The sequence below is a fragment of the Pipra filicauda genome, unplaced genomic scaffold, assembly GCF_003945595.2.
Source record: "Pipra filicauda isolate LSUMZ 115617 unplaced genomic scaffold, ASM394559v2 scaffold419_size605101_pilon, whole genome shotgun sequence".
Classification (NCBI taxonomy): Eukaryota; Metazoa; Chordata; class Aves; order Passeriformes; family Pipridae; genus Pipra; species Pipra filicauda.
This window is the reverse complement of record NW_024104553.1, coordinates 290,689-316,108: the sequence shown is the minus strand read 5'-3', so window position 1 is coordinate 316,108 and position 25,420 is coordinate 290,689. Positions and strand designations below refer to the sequence as shown.

The 25,420-nt window shown below is 53.1% G+C and overlaps 1 protein-coding gene across 6 annotated transcripts; it reads right to left on the bottom strand.

Annotated features, from left to right (window-relative positions):
• Positions 1-63: 63 nt before the first annotated feature.
• On the bottom strand, positions 64-25,420 carry KLC4 (kinesin light chain 4). 6 transcript variants are annotated; one of them, XM_027742880.2, is made up of 16 exons: positions 25,339-25,420; positions 14,791-15,057; positions 14,366-14,596; positions 13,914-13,992; positions 13,600-13,825; positions 13,195-13,282; positions 12,790-12,891; positions 12,310-12,483; positions 12,053-12,152; positions 11,475-11,527; positions 9,028-9,095; positions 8,837-8,945; positions 7,893-8,042; positions 1,162-1,286; positions 991-1,048; positions 64-546 (listed from the first exon to the last, which is right to left on the bottom strand). In XM_027742880.2, the coding sequence occupies exons 2-16, from the start codon at positions 15,037-15,039 to the stop codon at positions 457-459; spliced, it is 1,902 nt and encodes a 633-aa protein (XP_027598681.1). In that variant the 5' UTR covers positions 15,040-15,057; positions 25,339-25,420; the 3' UTR covers positions 64-456. The 6 variants fall into 6 exon arrangements, with proteins under 6 accessions (XP_027598681.1, XP_039241456.1, XP_027598682.1 ...); XM_039385522.1 differs by having other exon boundaries at positions 7,920-8,042; XM_027742881.2 differs by lacking the exon at positions 25,339-25,420 and adding an exon at positions 23,643-23,744.

The following is a 25,420-nucleotide window of genomic DNA, read 5'->3' as shown; positions in this document are numbered from 1 at the left end:
GCAGTCCCCCCGCCAGGCGGCGCCCGCTCCCCCCCGCCCACCCCGCCTCAGGCCGAGCCGCGGTCGCTTCTAGGGTCGGTTTTATTTAATAAAATAAAGTACAGCGATCACCCGGCGGGGGACCGACGTCTGGGGGCACGGGGCACTTCTGCCACTGCCCCGGCCGGGGGATAGCCCGCCCCCCCTCCCCGGGCTGGCGATTCTACCAGGCGAGCGTGTGCGACCGGTACCGAGCAAGCCGCCACCGGGGCTGCTGAGCCCGATGTGCGGCAGAGGAGCATGCGGGCGGGCTGCGGTGCCCAAACTAGCTAGGGACTCCCGGGGGAGGCCGGGCTGGGCAGGCAGACGGTGGCACGAGAGCCGGTGATGGGGAAAACAGAGCAGGTGGTGTGGGGAGGTGCCGGGTGCTGCCCTGTGCAGCGCGAAGCCAGGGTGCCCAGCAGCAGAGCAGCCACGTCAGTTGGAGGAGAGCAGGGAGCTGTGGGAGGACAGGTCCATGCTGCTGGCGCTGAGGCCTCTGCTCTCCGCACGGAGGCCTTGGGTGCCCTAGAAAAAATACAGTGCTGGTGAGGTACTTGCAGCCCAACCCCATGCCCCAAAGCTGCTACCCTAACTCCTGCACCCCTTGCCTCAGAAGCCAGAGATACCCTGGTGTTGCTGCTGTCAGACCCAGTAAGTGCTGCCTCTGCTCTCATTCTGTGGCTGGAGGGGTTGCTGAGCAGGCAGGGAGGTGGGTACTTGGAGGCAACACCTTCAGGTTTGGAGCTATGACCTTGGAAGAGGTCTGCAGCTGCCCAGGGGTGCCATGGGACCACCAGCCGAGGCAGAGTGGCTCCAACACCACACAGCCGCAGAGCGCACACACTGTGAGGTCTCAGGCACTGCACCTGTGGCCCGCTATTATGACCCTCACCAGCTGTGATGCAGGCCACAAGGCCGCCACCCCAATGCCCACTCCTGTACCAGCCCCTCCACCCACCCTGTGCTTACCTCAAATGAAGCATCGCTAGACTTGTGCAAGTAATTTAATGATGCAGCTCGTTTCATGCTACAAGAAATCAGAGGAGAGCAGGTTTGACCATGCTGTGTCTGATCAGATCCAGACCCACAAGGTGTCAGGGCCCCCACCTGCCCTGTACCCAGCCTGATCCTTGTACCTACCTGGTGTTCCTGGGCTCCAGGGGACCATTGCCCTGCAGTTTCTTGACCAACATCTCACTGCTCCTCCGTATCACATCCCGGATTTTCCCCAGGGAGCTGCTGCGCTGCAGAGTGCCACTGCCATCCTGGACACAGAGACACAAGCCAGGATGATGGCTGAGTGGCACTGATAAGGTTCTGGCATGCTGCTGATGAGTGGCTGGAATTGGCTCCAAACATCCTCTTGTCTGCCTGCAACTGAGGATTTAGCTCTGACCCAAAGCAGGCTTAGTGCTGACTACATGGCTCCCCCCCCCCACCCTGGTCCTTCACAGGACATGGGGATCAGGGATCCCCCCATACCACTGTCTGGCTCATCCAAACTGATGAGCCTATCCGGTGCAAGACCAACACCCAGACAGGTTGCTGACTTGCCCCAGGGCACCAGCACAAATGGCACTGGCACAGCTTCATCACTTTCAACAGCTCAGGCAGCAGCTGCCAAGGAGGTACCACTGCCCAGGGAAGCAACAAGCCCTGATGAGAGTCCCAAGTTTAGGGATACTTTTGTCAGGCCAGGACTCACTGCCAGGACTCTCTCCTCATCTGCCACTGGCTGGAGACTATCTTCCCCCACCCCTTGCCCTTCTTCACCATACCATTGCTAGTCCTCCTCTCTGTCCAGCACTCATCCCGATGCACACCCTGGTCCTGCAGGCTCACTCACATCAAACAAGACCATTCTACAAGCACACACAACCTTGTCCCACCTCTAACGGCCCCAAGACAATTAGCTTTGAGCCTCCTGAGCAACTCAGGCAGCTCCACTGGGGACACATTCATTTGGCTGCTGTGTTGCCAAGACTCCTATGCCCCCACCCTTAGCTGTGTCCGGCCACACTAGCTGCCCCAGGGGTGGCACTTAGCAGGGGTTTCTTTATGTCTGCCTGCTTTTTCTGAAGACCAAAACCAGGCAGAAATCTTGTTCCCCAGTCTGTTTCCTCCCATGTGCCTCCAAAAGTCCCCAGTACTCAGAAAGGCACTTCCAGCCCTTGACAGGCTCTAGCCCACCTCCTGCACTTAGCTCCATATGCAGGCAAGGCACAGGTTGCCTGCCTGACACCACATCATGCCACTGCGTCATTACGGCACCAAGCTCTTCCCCTGTGGCCTGGCCTGCTCGTTACATAAGGTTATGGCACCGCTGCTGATGTGGAATTACTTTTGCTCTGATGACCTGATAACAGCAGTCTTCCCTGCTCCCAATTCCAATGGCCCTGGCACACACAGGCAGTAGAAACTGAGATAAGGTGATGGCAAAAGCCCTTTGCTCCTTAAGATGTGGAGGAGCCCCTCTGAACCATTCCGAATGGCCAAAATGCATTGTGGCTCAGGCTAGCAGCAGCAATTACCCCAAGACTATCCATGCAGTTCTGCGGGTAAGCAGGGTCTCTGCCTTAGGCCAGTCCCTCCCTTGTGCTGACCACTACAGCTTGTGGTCCTAGGGAAGCCTTTTCCAGCACTTCTCTGCCCTGATTACCCAAAGCTGATTCAGCCTTAGACCCCTCTCTAACAGCTGACCGCGACTTTTCTTACCAGCAACCCTTTCTCATGGTATTCATTTCATCCCTTCTTGGATAAGCCAAGTGCATTGAATCTCTTCACTTTCTCATTGGAATGAGAGGTTTCCAAGCTGGGAGCCATGTGTTGCTGCTGCAAGGGACTCACTCACCAGAAATGCAGAGCACCAAAAGTAGCAAAGTAAACAATTCATTCACCCATGAAGCACCATGGGTAGGTTTTGGAGGAGATGGACATCAAGCGTGTGGCATTAGCAAAGATGGGGTAGGGTGTTTTTTGCCTCCACAGTAGATTTGCACTGGTCACAACTCTTCCTGCCATGCTAGACACTGTTCCTTTTCCCAGGGCACACAGACCAGTGGTGGAAGAGGGCACACAGCTTGGGAAGGGGAGCAGGACTGTAGTACAAGGGCAGCAGGATCTGGCCAGGAAGTATGCTCTTGTGTCAGGGCTGGAGAGGATGGAGCCACGTTTTCCCAGCTGCATTGATGCAGACTGACTGCAGACCAACACCAGAATCGAATGCTGCTGCATGCTGGGTTAAAAATAGCCTCTCTTCTCTCCCCACTCCCTTTTCTGCAGGGTTATTTTTAACCCAGAACATTTATGGGGTTTGGTTTGCCGCAGAGCCCCCACCCCATTGAATGCTCTCATCCTGGTGGGTGCAAAGAAAAAGCAGCAGCTCTACCACTGAGCTGCTCTCCCCTGCATGCTCCCACCCTGCCTAACGCACAGAAGCAGCAGACTTAGGCAGGATTTGGCAGCATGTGGAGTTAACTCAGAACTGGGAGACGCAAGGGGGTATTTCTTTGGCTAAATAGAAACGCCTCTTGGACAGGGAGAAGCACAGTGGAGCTGGGTCCTTCATCTCCACTTCTCGGCCTAAGAGAGGTGCCCTGGGGACAGCACATGCCCCTGAACACACACAGACAGACACCAAGCATCCCCACACCTGCTGCAGCAGCATTTGCACCCACCACCCCAGGACTGACCGACGCTGGCCTACAGAGCATGGAAAGAAGCACAGGGCAGCAATTTGGGTCTGTCTACCTTTAATTAGAGGTATGGTTGTTACAGTACCAGGTCCAGGACATGGCAGAGCACAGGGTCAGGTGGCCCCGATGATCAAATGCACCCTGCCCTGGGGACTCACAACTCTCCAGGAGTGTGGAGCAGCACTAGGAGAGGCAGGGAAGGCACAGCCCTGGAGCACTTGGTCTTGGGCTCCACAGCCCATGGTCCAGAGGACAAGCTTCCTTTCAGCAAGCACAAGCACCCAGGGGAGCAGCATGCATGCACCCCAAGGCCTTTGCACCACCACAGGAAAGCCAGGCCCAGACAGACACAGGCACATTTAGCATCATAACCTGCCAGAAGACTAGCATGAGAGAAACAATCTAGCTAAAAAAATAAGGAAGAGTCCTGCGCTGGCTTCTGGGCTCTATCCTGCTGGCTGCAGCCTCCTCAGCTTTCTTCCCAGATAGGAGGGCCAGGGAGGTTCACTTCCCATAGGAGGCAGGATGACTGTGTAAACCCAAGGGTGTGAGACTCAGAACAGTGGTAGTCTGGCTCTGGGAAACATTTCCTTTCCCAGTAGTGACCAGCAGCACCAGATCCTGTGAAGGCCTGAAGTACCAATCAGAGGCACTGAGCCACCCCCACAGACCCTCAGGGGCAGTACTGTTTTCCTAGCAGTTAATTGGGTTACAGATTTCCCACCCACTTGGCTAGGGACAGACAGACTGCAGTCAGCCCCAGGGACCTATGAGCAATCCAGCCCCTTCCCCCATGGCAACCTCCCTCCAGCCATCCCACCTGCTCCCACATGCTCAGAGCATCCCCAGCCCCAGCTCCTCCCTTCCTCACATCCTTCTTTGCACCTCCTTTTTCTCCCAACCATTCTGCTCCAAACCAGTCCTTTCCCCATCTCAGCCACTTCTAATGGCCTGGGATCTGACCCCCTGCAGGATAGTTCTTTCCTCCTACCCTTCCTCTGCCTCCAAGGAACAGCAAACAACTTCAGCCCTGCTTCTCCCACCAGCCACACCTAGCCTAGGAACCCCACAGCAATGGGGAGCTGATTCACCCCTTAATGCCAACAGGTGAGGAACGTGGCTACAGCATCCAGTCAGGAGGTTGCAGCCAAACATGCCTGTGCTGGCAGGTCCCTGTTCCATGCATGGCCCTTGGCTGTCACCCCTTCGCCTTGTCTTGGATGTCCAGTAGCTCTATGGGCCGTCCTATACTCCTGTGCCCTGCAGAGAGACCCACATACTGCCCCTGGGTTGCTGAGCTCAGCAGGGAGAAGGGTAGTGAGATAGGGACTGCCCTGTGCTGCAGGAAGAGCCCAGCTCACCAGGGACCAGCGCAGGTTTGCTACAGAGCACTAACATCAGCTAAGCCGACAGGGAAGAAAGCAACTGGGCACATGACAGCCCTGCCTAGGCCAGGCCTTGCTGTCCCATAACAGCCACCCATCTTCGCGCTTCTGCAGAGATGGAAGGAATAAGCTAGGAGGGTTGAGGATGTCTAATGACAGTGGAGTCACCATGCCTGGACTGAAGACAAGCCCCTGCAGGCCTGGTCCCCAGGGATATACAAGGGCAGGCTGGGGGTGGGGGCATGCAAGGGGACGGTGGCCCGTCACCCTGGCCTGGGGGAGTGGGCAGCTCCTCGCAGATTCTTCCTGCTCTTGCTGGCCATGGGACTGGAGCTGGGCCACGTGGCCAGGCACTCCTCTGCAGGCATCGCGGTGCCCTCGCGCGCCGGGAGGGTTGGGGGACTGGTGTGGAGTTCTCGCCGAGGAAGGAGGGATGGTGTGGAGGAAAAGTCGGAAGATACAACACAAACATCCAGGTGACTGCAGTGGAGGGGAAAGAGGGAGTCTCGGGAGGCATTTAAGCCTAGTGCACAGAGAGGAGAAAGACACAATTTACAAGGCTGTGAGGTTGTAGGTCACCTAGGGAACAGGTGGGGCAGGGCCCAGGCTGCATGCAGAGACAATGGGCCACATCTGAGCAGGGAGAGATTCTTGTGAGACAAACCGCAGTCTCACTTCTTTGCCAATGTGTTTAGCAGGCTGGCAGGAACAGCTAGCTCAGGGAGGAACAGCCTAGGCCTCCTGCTCTGGGGGCTCCTTGCTCCTGGGCCTTGGGCATGGGGTACCTGCCAAGGCCACTGCACCACTGAGCTGGTGCCATTCCTGCGCTCACATCCCAGACCCTGGCTCTCACAGCCCAACTGCCTGGGCAGCAAGCAGTTGGTCCAGGCCCTGGGGTGCTTCCAGAGCTGCCCATGGGCACAGAGGTTCCTGGCATCCTGGGGGCTCCAATGGCCCTACCTGCAGCACATGACAGCTAAGGGAAGGCAGCAGACACAGCTTTAAGGGAGCTCATGTGTGGTCTCTGGACCAACACAGAGAACAACAGGCCCTGACAGACAGGAGCAGCAGGAGCTGCCGCAGTCTTCTTTTCAGGGGAGCTGCAGCACAGTGCAGGGCTGCTGGCTTGGAAGAGGAGACTGGTTATGTGTGCAGCAGGCTGGAAAAGGCACCATGTGGCAGCAGCTGTCTCGCCTAGGCCCTCAAATCCTCTGTCTACATCTGGCTGGGTCAGGGAAGCTCTGTGAAGACCCTTGTGGAAGGGTCATACGAGCAGGAACTACTCCCCTTGTCTAGGATGGGCTGTGGGAAAGGGTGGCATTGCCTACTTGTCTTGAAATGATCACCTCAGAGACCGTCAGAAAGGTCTTCCCAGACCATCACCAGTGCAAAGAGATGACCCAACACCAAATACAGCCAGGAGGAACTGTAGAGATTCAGCAGCCAGCGTAGGGACCAGGCAATTCTAATCCAAGCCCTCCCTCTGTGCTTGTCTAGCCCCATTACTAATGAGGAGTGCAAGGGCCCAGGGTTGGTGCCTCGACAGGGCTAAAACCCTCTTTACTCCTTATGCCAAGAGCTGGCACAGAAGAAGCCATGCATCTGGCAGAGGCTGCTGGGTCCTCTCAAAGGTCTGTTCTCCAGATCCCCTTCAGCCACCTCCTGCGTACAATCCACAATCAAGAGAGCCAGCAGGCTTCAGGCTTCGGGTGTTGAAGGGCTGTCATGGCAACAGGGAAGAAAAAGGAGGAAGGGAGGGAGCTGATGCAGGTGAGGATAGAGCAGAACCAGGTAGGGAAGGGTTAGTGACAGCAGATGTGAGGGAGCAGCAAAGGACTCCGTGTGCTCAGCGTCTTGCCTGTTTCAGGCTGCAACAACCCCTAGGTACCCAGCTACACTACACTCTCAGCTATAGTTTGCAGAAGTAACAGTAAGTGTTAAAAGCTCTAGCAACCCTCAAGCCAAGCACCCACCAGCACCATGCTCACCTGTCGCCTCTTCTCCATCCTCCTCCTTGCAGGAGACAAAAGGTGCCTGTTCCAGACCTGGATCACTACCTTTCTCCAAACTCAGTGCTAGTAACCAAAGTGCCCCTCAGCCTCAGAGCAAACCTAGACAGCCTCAAGTTGGCCTGTCTGTGCCTCAGCTAACACCAGTCTCTACCATTAGTCAGCTCAGCCTAGCATCCCACAAAGATCTGCCTTTCATCACCTCTGCTTGGCCAGAGACAGTTGAGGGCATGAGACCAGGAGATGGGGACAGCAAAGACACTGGCTGCACACTATTCCTGTGCCCTGCAGTCACTCACTCACAGACACACCAGGCACATCACATGCACACAACCCTCCCCAGGCTCAGCATTGTCTGTGGCGCAGTGCAGGACAGACAGCCAAATGGCTCTCAGAGGCTGTGTGAGCCTGAGATGGGGCCGATGCTCTCAGCCAGGACCTCAAGAGGGGAGCAGCAGGGAGAGATGTTAATAAGGTTGCAAGCCTAAGATTAAGGGCAGACCAGGACCAGCTCATGCTGTGCACTGCCAGGGCCCGGCAGCTCCCCCGAAGCAGGAGCCCTTAGTTGGGAATATCTGGCCTGTACACCTGAAGCCAGACCCAGACACGCACCTTTGCAGGCTGGTTGGCTCATGCCAAGAAAGAGGGGAAGGAAATGTGCAGGGAACGAATGGAGGCAGACAAGGATGCCACGACAGGCCACGCGGGGACAGCCCTCAGCCAGGTTGTCCCTTCTCTCTGGCAGCCGGCTGAGGCCATTCTTGATGGTGTCTTGTACTTACCCCGCTCCATTCCACGCCCATACTCACTTCCTCGCTACCGTCTGTGGCATTCTCGTACTTGACGCTGCCTCCCAGGCTCCGACGTCTCTCTGTGCCATCACCCTCCTTCAGGATCTCCACCACCTTCGTCTGGTTGATTGGGTCAATGCCCTGCAAGTAGAAAAGGATAAGGAAGAATCATGTTTTGCCCTTCTGTATTCCTTCCCTCTAGAGATCTGCCGTGCATCACTGTGCTTGGTTCCATTCCCTCTCTTGGCCATTGCCCCATCACAGCCAAAACATTCCAGCACAAGCAGAATGCAGCCAAATGTCATTTCCTGCACTTAGCAATCTCTGTTTGGATTCCCAGCTCTGTGAGACCCCACAAAGCCATAAACCACCCCGGGGAACAAGGACTTGCTACCCCAAAGCTGACAGCCTTTTTTCTTCACATTCTGGAGTGCTGTCCTTCAGTCTTTGTGCTAGGTGCTTACAGATCCTGCTTTATTATTTGAGGATTGAGAGGAGACTAGGGAGAGAGGAACTCTAACAAATTTCAGGTGTGTCCTCTGGACAAAAAAAATTAGTGTGCAGAAAACATCCCAGTGAGTGCAGTTCTCCTCAGTAGCTGACTAAAGTCCAGTAATCTGCCTTAACTCAGCTGCAGTATTTCTACACTCAATGAGCCATGCCTTCTTCCTCATGCATACACACACTGACATCTGCTCCATCCCTGCGCACAGGCACATGCACAACCCCACACATGTACACACGTGTGTACCTCTGCACAAATGCAATCCCAACCACCAAGGTGCTCTGGTGTCATGGGAATGTAAACCAAGAACATAAGAGACTGCAAGGCCCAAGAGAATCCCTCACCACACCCAAACCAAACGCAGTGCCATAACCTGCCACCTCAAGTCCTGCAATGCCCCCTCCACCAGGGAAGGTCTCTCTGGGGTTACCTGTCGCCGAGAGCGAACTGCGCACTCCTCCAAGGTCTCCGCTGCCTCCAGCTTGCCCTGGCGCCGGTACAGTGCACCCAGGTTCCTCAGAGTGGTATTCACAGTCGGGCTGTGGTAACAGATGGAAGGTGAGTGGGAGCCCTGGGGCCACACCCTTCAGCATCCACAGGTGCCCACAGACCACCTCTTACCTGCTAACCTTACAGGCCTTGTACCAGCCACCGTACTCAGCATAGGGAGCACTGTCTCTGTGTTTGCTCTACAGAAGAGATCAGAACTGTTAGTCCCACACCTGCTGCCCTCCTCTGGCCTGTGCTCTCCCACTGGATTCCAGGGGCAGGCCCCAGGCTGCAACCCCACACCAGCCCAACCTTTGGAAACACAATATGCAAATACAGTGATGAAGCCCAGCAGGTTCCTGGAGTGAAAGTTAAAGGCCCATTTGCTGCAACACATTTTAGCCACAAGCAAAAGTGATAAGCCAGTACCAGGAAGGAGCATTATCCCATCTCCTTACCCCCTTCCATGGTACCAAAGGCAGCACGGACAACACAGCCCATTTTCACGGCATTCTGGAGGGCGTAACACCCCAACCAACATGAAAAGGGAGACGAGAAACCCAACAAAACCCCAAAGGCATACCAGGCTGCATGGGCACTAAGCCCCTCAGCCACGGCTAGCAAAGGAATCAGCCAGCCATATCCCAGCCTTCTGCCTACAAGGTCAGGCCTGCCCCACAGAGCTCAGCCCAGTTAGTTGTCTCCTCTCCATGCCCAGCCTTTGCACCCCAAAGGTGGCTGGCTGGCCCTGTCATACCCAGGTGCAAAGGGGCAGCTGGCCAGAGCAACAGGACCAAGCAGGTTCAGGGAGCCACTGCTCCACAGGAGGAGTTTCCCCTCTGGAAAGAGTTTTAGCCCAGAAGAAACTGTCTGCACGGGGGACCATTTTTCTTACTCAGTCCCACAGCACTTCTCAACTTTATCGCACATGCCAGAGTCTACCTGAGCCATAGGCACACGCGGTTTTCTTTGCACCAGAGCCTCCACAGCCTGGGCAGGCACCAAGGACAGAAGAGTTCAGGACTCAATACACCTCTGAAGCTTGAGGCAGCCCTAAAGGGTGTCCAAACCTGATAGGAAAGGTGTCAAATCCTCTAGAGCAGATAAAGCCAGGGCTGCCAGCTGTGCCCAAGGCTTTGCTGTTGTCATGAGCTGGCCTCCCTCTGCTGCCAGGAAAGAGGGCAAGGGAAAAAAGTAGTGAAGCTCTGCAAGAGGGATTTCATGCATTTTAAAAGAAGATATGGAAACAGCACAAGGCAGAGCACAGCAGCCCCATCTCCTGGGCCAGCAGTACAAGCACGTCTGTGATTACTGCTGCCTGAACAGGAATGCCAACCATGCTGTGCCATGGGGCACAGGCACAACTGCCTTAAGGACAGGAGCCCCAGGGGCAGGGAAAGAGGCTCAGCCCTTGCCTGAGACTCACATGTAAAATGAACCTCACTCCATCTGTGAGCCCCTGAGCCTGCTGTCTTGCCCTGTGGCAAAGCTTGCATTATCTGGAGCATAGCTCCATACTGCAACTATCTACTTTTGACCTCTTAATTCTCCAAAGATACCATCAGAATAGTCTCAATCCCAGAGGCGCTGGGGGGGGGGGGAGGAAGCAATCTCTACTCCAACTTGGATTTCTCCAGGATGGTGCTGCAGTAAGTACAGATTCCTTGCAGCAGAGCCTTCATAGTGCAGCAACTGGAGCACTGAAAAGCTGAGCACTGCCCTGCACTGGGAATGGCACGGAGCAGTTCAACAGGAAGACAAAGGATGCTGATGGGAAGCACCTCCTAGTGCTCTGCTCCCAGGACTCACAGGATGGGACTGATCAGTCACTAAGTCAAGCCTGCCAGCCTGCTGCCTGAGCCCATGCAGGGTTGGGACCTGCTCTGAGGGCAAAGGAAAACGAAGACTGTCTGCTCCCACTGAAGCTAGAGGATTAGACTAAAGCCCTTCACTCTGCTGCTTCACCCACCTGTTAAACAGTAGGCAAAGTCTTAGACTTGGCAAAAGCAGAGATAGGACTTCACTGCATTTATTGGCTAACCACAGGGCAGGGCCTGGGCAACAGGAGCAACCAGCAGCTTTGCCTTCCAGCCTAGTTCAAGGCAAGCACAACCTATTTCTATCCTCTTTAAGGGCCCACCCTGTTCAGAGATCTTTTTCAGGTTTGGCTCCATTTCCTACTGCAGTTTCTTCTTGATCTCCATTTTTCCCTAGACAGCCCTACAGGGCTGCTTCAGAAGCCGGTTATGCTCTGAGTACTGGTAGCTCTTTGGAACAGAGTGCCAAGGCGCTGCAGCACAACCCTCTGCCGTCTACCATCTTCCATCATCTGCATGCCCAAGAGGAATCACTAAAGCAAAAAGAGATAGCATGCAGCCATGGCTGAGAAGCTCAACAGTCCTAGGAAAAGCCTCATGCTCTCTGATGGGCCTTCCCTCCTTGTTGTCCTAGGGAGCAGCCATGCTGCATCCCCTCTCTCCAGACACCTCCTGGCCATGGCAGCTCTTTAGACTGCAGCTCCTCCAGGAAGGAGCATGTGGCTGTCATAATAGAGGATCAAACCTCCTGGAATCACTCACCTTGCTCATCTCCTCTCTCTCCTCTGCATGCATCCAGATTGGCTTGTGTTCATCTGTGTGGGGAAGAATGCAGAACAGGTCCACTCACTACCTCATCCTGTTGCTCTGCCTCCTGCACAACCCAGCACTCTGTCCCCAGAGCCAGCAGCTCCTCAGAAAGAAATGACAAGGTTTCCAGATACTTCTGGTCCCTAAACCAAAGCCCCAAGAAAGGAAACCAACATTGCAAGGGCAGGACAGGGGAAGGAAAGAACAAGTCCTCTCATGGGGAAGTACATGTGCCAAGTGCACAGGAGAAACTTCAGCCTAAGTCTGGGAATGACTGCGCCATTTGCTATTCCCTCTTTTAACCACAAGTATTCCCAGCCCAGTAAAGACTGGGTTGAGACTTCTGAGAGAAGAGGAGGAACAGCTTAACATTACTGCCATAACTAGAATGGCAACATCTCAAGGGCTGCCCAAAGCAGGGATCCTGCAAGTCATCCCATCCCTCTTTCAGGGCAACACCAGAACCAGCTGAGTTTAGGCTGAGAGCCAGGAGACCCTTCCCCAGCCCCAGTGGCTTCTGCTGTACAAACCATCCACAGAGCCAAACTCCTTCACGTGAGCACGGGTAAGGATCTCCTTATACAGCACCTCTGCATCTTTGTATTTTCCTTGCTTCAGGTAACAGGAAGCCTGCAACCAAAACAAAACAGCTCCAGCCCCACTGGGAAACACAACTGCAAGAGGGGGCAGAGTTAATCTATTTTTCTGCATCTTCTAAGCACCAGGCAATGCTCACCTTTCCCATGGCACCCCTCCCTAACCACACAGCATCTCCCCAAGGTCTCACCAGGTTGTTCTTGGTCTTGGCCACATTGGGGTCATCAGGACCCAGGCAGCTCTCATAGATCTCCAGGGCCCGGCAGTAATAGTACTCCACTTCATCATACTTGCCCTGGTTCTGGCACAACAGGGCCAGGTTGTTCAGCTGCTTGGCCACATCAGGATGGTCTTTGCCTAGAACCTGGAAGAACAAAAGAAAAGAAGCCACAAAGACTGCAGTGGACTCCTGGAATTAGTAGACGCTTGTCCCTCCAGCACATGCCTATGTCAGACAAAAGCTAAGGACTAGGGAGGTAAAGAGGAGAAATTCCAGCTTTCACCTCCTGGCAGGCCTCTCTAGGGCTGCAAACACTGGAGAGACAGGAAAGGTGGTGGCAGAATCAGCAGCTAAAGAGACTAGGTAGGCCCTGAGTCTTCCATGTACATTGAGGTAATGGGAGAAAGGCCTAAGAGAGAGCTGAAAGGAGAAAGTGTGGGAGACTAGTACCTTCTCACGGATCTCCAGGGCTCGCTTACACAGTGGCTCTGCTTCTTTGTACTTCCCTCTCTTGCCATAGAGAACAGCCAGATTGTTCAAAGTTGCTGCCACCTACAGAGACATAAGCTTCTCCGTGAAACAAAGCAAATTCCAGACCAAACAAGGGGTGCAAGCAGCAGTAACAGCGACTGTCCCATTTCCTCCACGCTGCAGAACTGCTGCTTCTAAAGATAAGAAGGTCCAGAGACAGAAGGCTTCCCTGCCTATATGGCAGGATCCAAGAGAAGACAACTCCTGACAGGCCATACCAAACCAGACAGCAGGAAATATTGAAGCAGTAAAACACTGCCAGAACAGTGCCCCAGCAGCACCCAAAGGTGAAGGAAGGGACTGAAAGAGGAAGGAGACACTCACCGCTGGGTGGTCTTTGCCTAGAGTCTTCTCACGGATGGAAAGAGCATCATTCAAAAGGTGTGCTGCCTCTTTGTATTTATTCTGATCCCTGCAGTGCAAAGCCAACCAGTTACTTGGGATTTGGACAACACAGCCCACAGCAGGCAGAGCTATGAAAAATAGTCCTCCTTCCACACAGATCCAGCCCTCACAGCCCTTCCATTTCTCCACTCCTCCCTACTATAGCCAGTCCCTAGCTATATCAGGGAGTCTGGCAAACTAAATACCTCACCTATGCCAAAACCTTTTTGAAAGGGAAATCACTGGAAGCTGGGGGAGCTCCCTGTCACCAGGATGTGCCGTAAAGGTGAACAGGAGATGCAGAAGCCTGTCTTGGCCCAGTCTTGTCCTCCCCACCATGCTCACCTGTACACTAATGCTAGAATGTTGAGCATGGTAGCCACATCAGGGTGATCGTGGCCTGATGTCTTCTCCAGATCCTCCAGCGCCTGCTTGCAGAGCGGCACAGCCACCTCATAGCGCCCCTGTGACGCATACTGGATAACAAGGTTGTGGAGGGTGCGCAAGCGTGCAGGAATCTCATAACCTCCCTGCTGGGCAGCTGCCACAGCACTGCTGTGCTGGTGGGGCACTATGGGCACAGAGAAATAAACATGGCACAGTTGGCACAGCAGGCTTGAACAGAGACAGGCAGCAACCATGCATGAGCAAACACTTACATCCGGGACCATGCTCCTCCTCCTCATTTGGGAACAGATCATCCAGGGAGTCCTTGGTGGAGTCACCCTCCTTCTCCTCCTGAGAGGATGAGAATCACAATACTGTTGCTTCTCAGACGAGACAACAGCAGCCTGGGCTAAGTCAGTTGCCAAACTCTCCACCTTTCTGCAGCCCACCAACACACTCAACTTCCCCTGTTGTCTCTGCCACCATATTCCCCCCAAAACAAAATGGATAAAAGACTGATTTCCCCAGCACCAGCATCCATGCTACTCCACGTTCTTCCAGAGACACTGCCCCATGCAGGCCCCCTTTAGTTACAGGCATTGCTGTGCATGGTAGCTGGGAAGGGACAAAATCCACGGCAATGCCTGGATTACACCCAGGCAGTACTGCTGGTCCAACCTCCCAGACCCACAAAAAGCAGCTGCTCAAAAGGACTCAGGCATACCGAAGGTGAGACATCCTCATCATACTTCTTCAGCTGATTCATGAACTCAAGGTGTTTCTTCTCCTCCTCCAGCTGAGCCACAGTTTGTTCACTACGCTGCAACTTCTGCTGGGTGTTGGCAAGCTCATCACGCAGCCACTGGTTCTCCTGGCACAGTCTCCGCACCTGAGCACGCAGCTTCTGCTTCTCTGACTCCACAGCATTCAGATGGTTGGACAACGCCATCATCACCTGGTTAAGAGTCTCAGTCAGTAACAACCACAATCCTGTGTCTCCCTCACATGCATGCTTAGGGTACACCTCAGGGTCATGCTGGCCTTCCACACTTAGCCCCCTCCTGTCCCTGCAGCTTATGGGAAATGGTCACATGCCTACCTTCCCTCATCAGTCCTGGATAACACACAGGGGATCCCCCACCACCTCACCTGAGCTTCTCCAAGCCCTAGTTCAATCATCTCCACTGATTTGCGGAGCAGGTTGGATTTCTCATGCACGAGATTGGCTTCTTCATCTTTCTTCAGGCACTTAATGGTCTCCAGCAAGCTGTGCAAGATGGAGTTGTGTTCATTCTTGAGTGCTTCCAGCCCTTGCATCACCAGCTTGGTGTTGGAAATGATCTCCTCTTGGCTCAGCTTGTCCAGTTTCTCCTCCCTTGGGTACACCATGGTGGACATAGTCCTACTCCTGCAGCCCTGCAGAGACCACGACAAAACCTGAGTGCCTCAGTGCTCTTTCAGAGTGCCACAACCAGACACAGGTATCATAACCTCCTTTAAGCAGTCAGAGATAGAGTTTAAGTGGTTGCCTACTCTAAGCCCTTTATCTTACCCTCTCCCTTTGGCAGCAGGCAGCTGTCAGGGCATACGCCTCTGCTTTTGTGGCCTGGCATGCTGGCAACCAGTGCAGGTGGCACAAGTGGACAGGAGACAAAAAGGCTAGAATCGGTGCTGACCTCCAACACTCCCACACGCCCAGCAGGAGGAAAGCTAATTTAGCTTCCATTTAAGAGCAGAGATTTGTGGTTACAATCCGTACATCTCCTGCCCACAGACCACTGATGCAGAGAGGCTGTCAGAGCTCAACACCTCTTCTGACTGCAGAAGAAAGGGAACAGAAAGTGGAAGGATGCCAGCTCAAAGCTTTCTGCTTCCTCATGGAAAATCTCCTGGAAGAACTTCTCATAGACAGGGGGACAGCAGTGGCATTACTGTGCCAAAATATTGCCTGACCAGAAGAGCACATCCTGACGATCATGGCCCTGGCACAGAACGGCTATTGTGGTAATAAGGGACACAACACCGCCAGCAGGACTGACTCACACAGCGTGGGGAAGCTTACATACACCGACTGCTACAGTCACACTAGCATAACCCTTGTGTGGGCGTCAGCTTGAAACACTAAGAGCTTTTCCATCTTCATGCGCCCTGCTGCCAGTCCAAGGACTCCTCAGGATGGCATAAGGACTCTGTACTCCTTCCCTAGATATACAATGGGAGAATACCAAGCTACTGCCTTGGCACAGGGACACCAACCACTACAACCCACAAGGTTAGTGTGGCTGCAAGATCCCTTCATAGAAAGTCCAGGAGCTAGGGAAACACAACAGGCGAAAGAGTGCGAGGCACAAGAGACAGGCAAGACCCCTTAGAGCTGGTTGACAGTACCCTGGCTGCTCCATGAGTCAGTCATCTAACCCAGTCCCAGCCTCCCCCTCCAGCTGGGCCACCCCAGCAGCCTCCTCGCATTACTCAGTAATAAAGCCACCACCCACCTCACTATGGGTCACTCCAAAACAAGCCTCCTGTGATGCCCTGCACAGGCAGCACCTGCCCACCAGCACCTCCTTGCCATCTGGAGCTGGCAGAGGGCTCTGCAACCTGAGTGCCCAGGGCCCTGCTGCCAAGAAGCTGGAAAACTGCCCAGGAGTTATGCAGGAGGTGGTGAGAGAATTGCTGCCAATGGATTTGCCCTTGCCCTTCTGTAGAAGACACCTCTGCATGGTTTGAGCTCTTTGTTGAGCAGCTGCCTTATGCCTAGTTTACTGAGAGAACAGAAATCCTGCCTCAGGTACAAGAACAGAGAGAGCAGAGCTCCTGGCAGGACTCCTTTTCTCCTCACCTCTGCAGTCTGCCCAGGAAGGCTCAGGGCTATCCCACAGTGCAGTGAGCTACCAGGGAGCTACTAGGGAATCGACCCTGAGCAATTGAGGGGCCCAGTTTCTTCCTCATTGCAGCACTGAAAGTAAAGATGACGACCAACACCGGAACAGTTGTTTCAAATAGCACATCTCATCATATCCACTAATTTCCTCCTCTTTATCCTCACTCTTTCTTGAGTTATTTTATAGGCCTGAACTCTCCTCTCAACTCTTCTTTGGTGTCTGTTTCAGTGATACAAATCCATCCCTCAGAAAGGGGAGAAAACCCTCAACACACAGTGGAGACCTTACTGAACCTCAGCAGGGCAGAAGCACTTCATATCTTTTGAAGACTGCATTCCTGTTCACACCTCTGAACAAAAACTGAGTTGTGCTCCCCCATCTACCCCAGTCACAACGCTGACATCACATTTACTTCATGATTCAGCATCAGCAGCAACCATGAGTCAGACTTCACCGTATCCTCCACTTTTGGGTATCTGCCATGCTTCATATGCAGTTAACCCTGTGCATTGGGCACTTTACACCAAAATGGTCTCATATGGACCACAACTTACGGCAGTTTGCTTTAGAGAAGACCATATGATAAGGATAGCATGAAAAACCTCATTATGGTTAAGATGGAGGGCACAGACTACTGTTTTGAAAGGAAAAATAGGTCTGTTGAGAGTTGGCTGCCACTCTCTTCCAAACTGATCTTCCAGAAACCAGCAGTTAAGCAGACCAGTTGACAATTACCCTGGTTATTCTTTTTCCCACCTTTATAACACATCTGGAGTGTGATCAAGTGCTAAAGCAATAAAGGAAGCCTTTCCTAAGGCAGACTTCTGCAGGTGAGCACAACTCAGGAAGAAATGTGCAACAATTCCCAGCCTGAAAGAAAGAGGCTGGCAGCCCAAAGGACACTAGTGCTGCCTCATCTGGCCAAGCACTGTTGTCCTGCTCTGAAATTGGTCCAGACAGCTTCCCAGGAAGGCTCAGCAGGCACTTACCTGCTTTCACAGAACCCAAGGGTTCTGCTAAAGGGTTAAATGGCTCCATCACTAGTTTCAACTCATAAGGAAACACAGCCCCAGACTTAGAAACAGGGAAGTAGGAGTTCAGTGGAGCATAGGCAATGCTTGGGACGCAAGAATATACCCAGGAATGGCCTCCTACCCAACATACCACAAAACTAGAACTCTGCTTTAAAGCTGACACAGCTAGGCAGTCCCTCTGGGTACCGGGTCAGCTGTGAAATGCTGAGTTTTCATGGCAGCACCACTTATGTCCATATCGAGATCTTGCTGCCATCTTTAAAAAGTACAATACATATGCATTGGGTAGAGGAACATGTTATAGGATAAAAAGCCACCAGAGCTTGCACCTTGCTAAGTAACAGTCAGACAAGATCCAAATCCATAGAAAATCAGCCTCAATAGTTCTACTGTACACAGAACCACTCCCTAACTGTGAAATTGCTGTGTGTTAAACCACCAGTGCCTCCACAATAGCAACATTCTTTCTTCAGCCCTTCCAGCAGAAAACATTCAAGCATTTCATAGTCCCTACGATCAACTTGTTTTTGGAAACTGTAAAAATTTCAGACTGAGAAGCAAAAATAGTTAAGACATCCTGACCCATAGCACATCAGACTCACTTACCCTGCAACTACATCCTCAGATCCTTCAAGACATACCAATACAGGCTCTTCTCTCACTGGCTGTGCAAACATCTGTACACAACCTTGGCCTCTCTCCCCTAGGATGACATCCTAGAAACACAGCTCTGCTCAATACCAACACGTTTCCAGTGTTCAATGGCTGACAGGGGATTGTTCAGACTGGACAGACCTAAGAACAACACACAGCTGCTCAACAAGAAAACAAATGGGAGACTGCAGAGAAGTCACTCAAATGCTGCTACCTCTTGCACAGCAAAGAAAACCAACAAACACTGGTGGGAGCTGACTTATTATCCCTCTAAAGCAACAACTCTCCCCCACAGAGCCTTATTTCTAGTTCTCCCCAGTGCTGACAGGTCTACACTCAGTGCTCAGCCCTCCAAGGAAGAAACATGCTCTGTGGCATCAATGTCAAGGTCAGGCAGACTGAGGCTGCTGTATACACGCTCTTCCTACTCCTTTGCATTCAGCATTCAGTGTCCTTTATCCAGGCACAAAACACTCAGAGGTTCCTGAAGAGAGGAGGGGAGACATCATCATTTGCCTTTTGCCGGGTGAGGTTAAACTGGAATAGGAAGAAAGAATGCTTCTCCAAATAGCTCCTTGAGAGATGGACTGCCCAGTTCCCAGCTTATTCTTCTGCATTCCTCATGGCTCTGCTGGTGTCACAGCCCAAGTCTCCATCTGCACGTTTCCACTCTAGTTGGCATGTCTTCCCTATTTACCATGAGCTGCTAGAATAGCCTAGCTTTCCGACAACACCCATCTCATCTCCCCTCTTCTGCTCCCACTTGCAGGAGTGCTGCTAGAAGACAGGGAAGGAACATGCGTGCACTGAGCTTTGTGGCAACTGCAGCAATCAGCCAGGAATCCACCAGCAAGCACATCCTGCCTGGCACAAACCTTTCTCCTATATTCAAGTGCCTAACCGGGAAATCACTGAAACTGCTGATGCAATTTCAGCAGCTCATTTTTCTGCCTCTGAAAACTGCTCCCACATGCAAGAGCTTTAAGATGAAAGAGCTGGAAGCTTCACTGCTTTTATCTTAAACCCACAACAGCTACAAGGATGTCAGATTAAATGGGTCCAAATGAATCTTGAAGCTCGGGTTATGATGCCTAACGCTAAAAGACTATGGAGAGTGGAAAAAAAAAGCACCAGGGAATCAGGAGTCAAATACAACAGGACAGAGACTCAGGTCTATGCACACCTCAACAAATTCAGTTCACTGCCTCTCTGCATGTTCCTGGACCTAAGTGAAATGCAGGGTACCATCCCAACTTGAACAAGTAATAGTGTCAAGACAATAACTGCAGCTTCCTTCAAATTGCAGGTCTGCCAGCACTTTCTGTATAGAAATGGGCACAGATTTTTAGCAGCAAATTCTTCTGCAGGAGAAGGTGATCTAAGGATAAGGTAGTTGCAGGAAAACAGCTGGGTTGTGGAAAAAGCTTCCTGTGGAAGAGTAAGTCTGACCCATAGCAAGAATGAGTGACCATTTGGGAGACAGATAGCAACAGTAGCATTTAGAAATAGGAACAGAGGGCTTAGTCTTACTTCACCATAATTATCCCAGTCTCATGCTGTGAGACACGCTTATGCTACCTGGTAAAACAGCAAGGTTATACATTTGGGAAGAAAAACAACTCGACAAAAGCAGGGAGGGGTGGCGCATAGGGTGTTTTGGTTTTTTCACTGTTGGACCTCTGCCAGCTCATTACTGCTGAACAACAAAGGGTCTCTGGAAAGACTGGTTGACCTCCAATGAAGCTAGAAGTGAGTTCGCAAATAAGACAGCTGAGTCTTCAACACTGCAACAAAACCATGACCTAATACTTTGGATGCTGAAAAATAAAATAAAAGCAGTAAAAAGCAATCAAAGTGCCAAAGTTGCAACCACCACAGAGGCCATGTCATAAGCACAAGCTTTCTCCTTATTTTGATACCATAGTGTCAGAAAGCAAACAGAGGCTGTAGGAGATTACAGTCAGCTGCACAGAGCCTCTGAGATTTCCACTGCACAGCCAGGACACATTAACACTGCCAGGAAACTTGCACACTGCCACACCACTGCTAGAAGAACCGTTGTGCTCAGGGTCACCACCCTAGGCTACTGTAACAGACCGATAGAAAAGGGATGACAAACTGGTGCTTCTGAGCTGTACATCCAACAGTCGGTATTTCCAGAGCTGCTCTAATACGGGTAAAACAAGAAATGCTGAGGTTCACGTGAGGCACAGAGCAGCAACAGTGCTCTGTGATGCTCGTTACCACTGCCAGAAATGCCTGTATGCTCCCCTAGAGCCACTAAGAACACGCAAAGAGATCAGTGACGGGTCAGCACCCTGGAAGTTCATATCCAACAAATCTCTGAGCTGCAATCCCAAAGTCTTTCAGATATTACAAACTCCAACGTGCATGACATTCTCTGTCACCATTTGTTTCTGGCTCAGAAGTTTCTACCCTACTGCCAAAAAAGGGGGCACCTAGAGCTTCATCTGCCACCCAAAGTTCCTTCCCAACACATTTTCCAACAAATTCCTGAATTCCTTAGATAAACTCAATGCATTTGCCTTTGCTGAACACCTTTTCATGACAAAGGAGCGAGGCACAGCACTAGAAACTGATCCAAGGCCTAGAGACAGGGAATGCAGTGCATGCCTCCTTTCAGCAGGGTCCCACAGGGATCCTTCTCCAAAGCAAGAGAAGCAATGCAATCTAACTCAAGTAACAGAGCAGGTAGTGGAGGCAACAAGCTCTCTCGCTCACATTCTCCTGTGTCCCAAAACCAGGACTCTCTTTGGCATCCAGGCACCCTCCGCACACAGTTTTGAAGCAAACCTCCAAGACCAGAAAGGCTTCACCCAAGGAGCTTCCACAATCCTTAGAGTGGTGTAACTCAGTACAAGTTGACTGTGCTATTGGAAACAGCATAGCCCTCCCTATTCCCTGGACAGGGATCAAGGCTAAGATTGCTTCTTTTAGCAGCAGCTGACACATGCCAGCACTAGCTGACTGTGAAGCTCTGAGGGTTTTTTTCTAGATACTGTAAGGCTTGTGTTGGGAATGTCTGTGCTAACCAGCATGCTGCAAGAGGCCCAGAGGACTAGGACTAAGGACTAGATTTGCAGCTCAAGTAGAAGGGTTCTGCAAGGAGATAAGAGGCTCCCTTGATGCTCTTTCCCTTCAGCACCAAACACTCCTCTCTGTCCCAGAAGCTTCAGCTCCCTACCACCTACCACCTCTAACAGAAAACACACCTTCACATAACCCTCCTGAAACCAAGGGCACGTGGTGCTAAAGCGGCTTTAAAAGGACTTGGCCACAGTAAGTCAAGTTCAAATCACTACAGAAAGAACATGGGAGCTTCCCATCCTCCTCCCTCTTTCCAGCCTTTAGCTGGAAATGACAAGACAAAAGGTACTAGGGTTTGTTCCGACTGACCAGAGCAAGCAATTTTTGCGTTATCAAAGCATGATCCGATTCCAATATGCATACGTACTCTGAGGAAGACAGAGCAAGTGGTCTGGTTGGCTTTGTATCAGATTACTCATTTCTTTCAAGACCATGAAGGTCTTACTCCCTTCATTGATTACTACTAGAGAATACAGATATTGGAAGCAATAAGAGTTAAAAAAACCCAACAAAACAACCACCCATAGCAAAAACAAACAAATAAACAGCACCAACCTGTTAGCAGAAAATCATTAGCAGAAAACCACTCTGCTCTGTATTACACTTCATACTGCTTACAACACCAGCTGGCTGGGGTAACGTGCACCTTCCAGCAGGCCAATGGAATGAGAAGCAGTCTTCACCACCCCCACTAGCAAGCTTGAGCTGGCACCTCCAGATCAGCTGATAAGACCTTGTTTTTAAATTCTTGCTTATGTCTGCAGCAGCTCACCAAATCCATTCTGCATCTGCTGCACCGGGGACTACAGTAGAACACCATCAAAATGTGTTTCCAGGCTAGTGGAGACAAGAGCTAAGCAGTTGGAATAAAGCCAGGACAAGCATCTCTTCCTAGTTTCAGAATCTGATTGGGAGTCTCACTCTATAAAAAATAGAGTGAGAGCCATTACCTTGCCCTGACAGCATCAAGTGGTATTAAAGCAGGCAGAATAATTCCCAGGAGCCAGTGCCTCTGCAGGCATCTGTCTAATGTGAATGCTATGCACTGGATTTGCCTGAGGAGTACAGAAGGCCAGGATGCAGATGGGACCAGCAAGAGCCCTGAAGCCACTGTGTGCGCCCCGAAGGGCTCTGGAGTGCAAAACACTCCTCCCATGGTGTACCTGGGGCAGCCGCAAACACCAGTCGATTGCAGACTGCAAGACTGCGCTATTATTTCCAGAAGCAAACAGGTTTTGTAAACCATAACAAGGCAGCCAAATTCACAGAGACAAACCTCTACCTGCATAACATGCAAAGGATCCGTTCTACCTCTGGCTCCCCTATGTAGCTGGAGCTCTTTGAGGAGCTATGTGGCTCTTTCCCAGCAAATTAAGCCTTTATCCAGAAACTCTGCCAAGGTCAGAATCTGGCCACGTGTCCTTTGTGCCCCAAGAGCCATTTTGGAATTTGGGGTTAATATTGTTATTCCAACCTGGACATTCCTCCAAAACAGCAGATGAAAGAACACATGCTTCCTGCTCCTTCTGCCAATTAAAAGCAAAGCGCAGCCATGTTTATTTACCCTGTGTCTGAGCTGGCTAGATCTTTGACCTATGTGTGCTGAACACCACCCTTTCCCCACACTAAGAGGCAGGGGCGGGTGCTTTCCATATCTCCAAGGTGGCATGGCAGAGAGGAGAGCAAGGGCACTAGGGAGCATGGAACCGCAACAGAGTGCCAGATGTCCCTGTGCAAGACACAGGGAAGCCTGCGGTTTCTGGTAACGTGCTGCTGTCTCCCACCATTGTGCAGATTTCTCCGGCTGCCTGGCCAGAGCGTTCTACTGCAACACCATCCCCCAGCTCTTCTTCAGACACCACCTCCCAGACGCATCCTCTCCTTCCCAGAAGCTTACCAGCGATTGCCCCCCCTCCCCCAGCCCACCACTTTTGGTAGGGTGCACCTCCAATTCAGAACAGCTTAGGAAGCAGTTAATTGATGGAAGGAAGGTTTGGGAGGAAACAAGGCTCTTTGAGAGCCATCGCTGTATGACCTGCCTCCGTCATCGTTTCTCCGGCTTTGTCTGGCAGGAGTCACGCCCGCTGCGTATCCTTGGAACACGTAAGCCAGAGAAACCCCTTCAACCCTCAGAACCACCACAGAGAAATTCTGTGGCCACCTGGCTAAGTGCAAGCTTTGCGAGGAAAAAAAAGTTTTCATCAGCTCTGCCCGAAATTGCGCATCAAAGCGGTCCTTTGTTCCAGGGTGCCTGGGCACCCTGCCTGCCTCAGTCACCGGATGGGAATGTCCCCCGCCCCGTGCCGCAGAGGAGCGGTACCTGGCTGCCTGCAGCGGCTTGTCCAACGCCGGCTCTCCCGGAGGAGGCGAAGGAGCGATGGCCGCGGCACTCCGCAGCTCCCTCTGCCGCGCTGCCCTCGGAGCGAGCAGCGGCGCAGGCACCCGACGCTCGGCAGCCAACCACACTGCGGCAGGGGGAGGGGAGGGATGCGGACAGGCTTCGGGAACAGGACGGTCGGACGCTCTCCTGGGAGCGCAGAAAGCGCCACGCGCGCCAAGCCCACGGCTCCCTCCTCAGGGATCGACGGGAGCACCAAGGAGCGGGGCCAAGCCCCCGAGATGCCGACAAACTCTGCTCAAGGAGATCTACCCAGCTTCGAGCTCCTACTCAGATCGGCAAAGCCCTGTTCCATCCCACCCTCCATCCTGTGGCAAAAGGTTTTACATCCTGTTTGGCATCACCCTCGCCTTCGTCCCACTGCTGACCCTATCCCAGCCCCTAAAGCCGAGCTGGTGTAGCTGCAGAGAACCATCCAGTTGTGTGGTTGCTATCGCTGTGCCCACAGCGATGGCCAGATACAGGAGATGTGGGATGGCTGGAGCCCTACTGTGTACACACTGCACAGGGTGGACTAGGCCAGGCAGTGCTGAGAAGCACTTGTTCAGTCTCTAGATGCTTTACACGGAGAGGGAACAATGACACAGCTTCCAGCTTGGATAGTTGCTGCAGTCACCCCATCCACAGTAACACACAACTGTCATGGTGCTCCCTACGATGTTTTGTGAGCCTCATGCTGTCCCCAGTTACCTACATCTGCCTGTCCCAGTGCTTCACCGGTGTTCCTGTCCCTTCCCACAGATTCCCCCGAGGGGGAAGGGCTTCAGGTATCCCAGGAGGCAGCCCAGCCATGTTGACACGCAGGTTCTCTCTTGCCTCATCTCACAACATATATTTCTTCTCTAAAGCTGTTCTCCCTTCCCTAATTCTGAAGGGCAAACCTGGCTTGCTATGGGGTATACACAGCAATGGCACAGTTAAAAGTCACACAAGTTACATAGGAGGAATGCAAACATACATTACATACGTTATTTGTCTTACAGTGAAGGCCATTCCCGGCAGTGAAGGCACGGACTAATTATAGAGCGGTGAATCCCGCAGTCTGTGCCCGCAGCACCCTGGAAATAGCCATGGCTGGGACTTCGGGCTGACCCGTCGTTGTCACATACATAGTCTGCTTTTCCCTCGGGGGCTCCTGGCCCCCGCCAGCCGACCCGGCCCTGCCCGCGGCGGGGCCAGGACCACCGAGCCCGCGGACCCGGTGCTGCCCGAGCAGGGCGGGCGCCGGCGGGGCTCCCGAGCCAGCGGCTCTCCCGGTGTCGGCGGGGGCCGGTCCCGCGGGCTGCACCTCCCCGGCTCCAAAGTCCGCAAGGCCGGCGCCCTTCACGCCGCCGACTCGCGGCGTTACCGAGGCCCGCGGGACCCGGGCACGGCGGCCCTAGCCCGAGCCCTGCCCTCGCTCCTCCCGCTGTCCCGGCGAACAGGACGCGCTGCGGTCCTCGAGCCCCGCCGGTCCCGGGCCCGCCACAGGGACCTCCCCAGCTCCCCGCGGGGATCCCGCCGCGCCCCGCAGCCGGTGGGGTGGGGGCGCCGCCCGGGAAGGCCTGCGCCGCCGAGCCCCACTCATCCTCCCCCCGCTCGGGGCCGCAACCGAGCCCCGTAAGCCCGCCCGCCCCACCTGCTCGGCGCGACACCTCGATGGCGGCCCCGGTCGCTGCCCCGGTCCCGGCGGGGGCGGAGCGAGACGCACACCCAACACC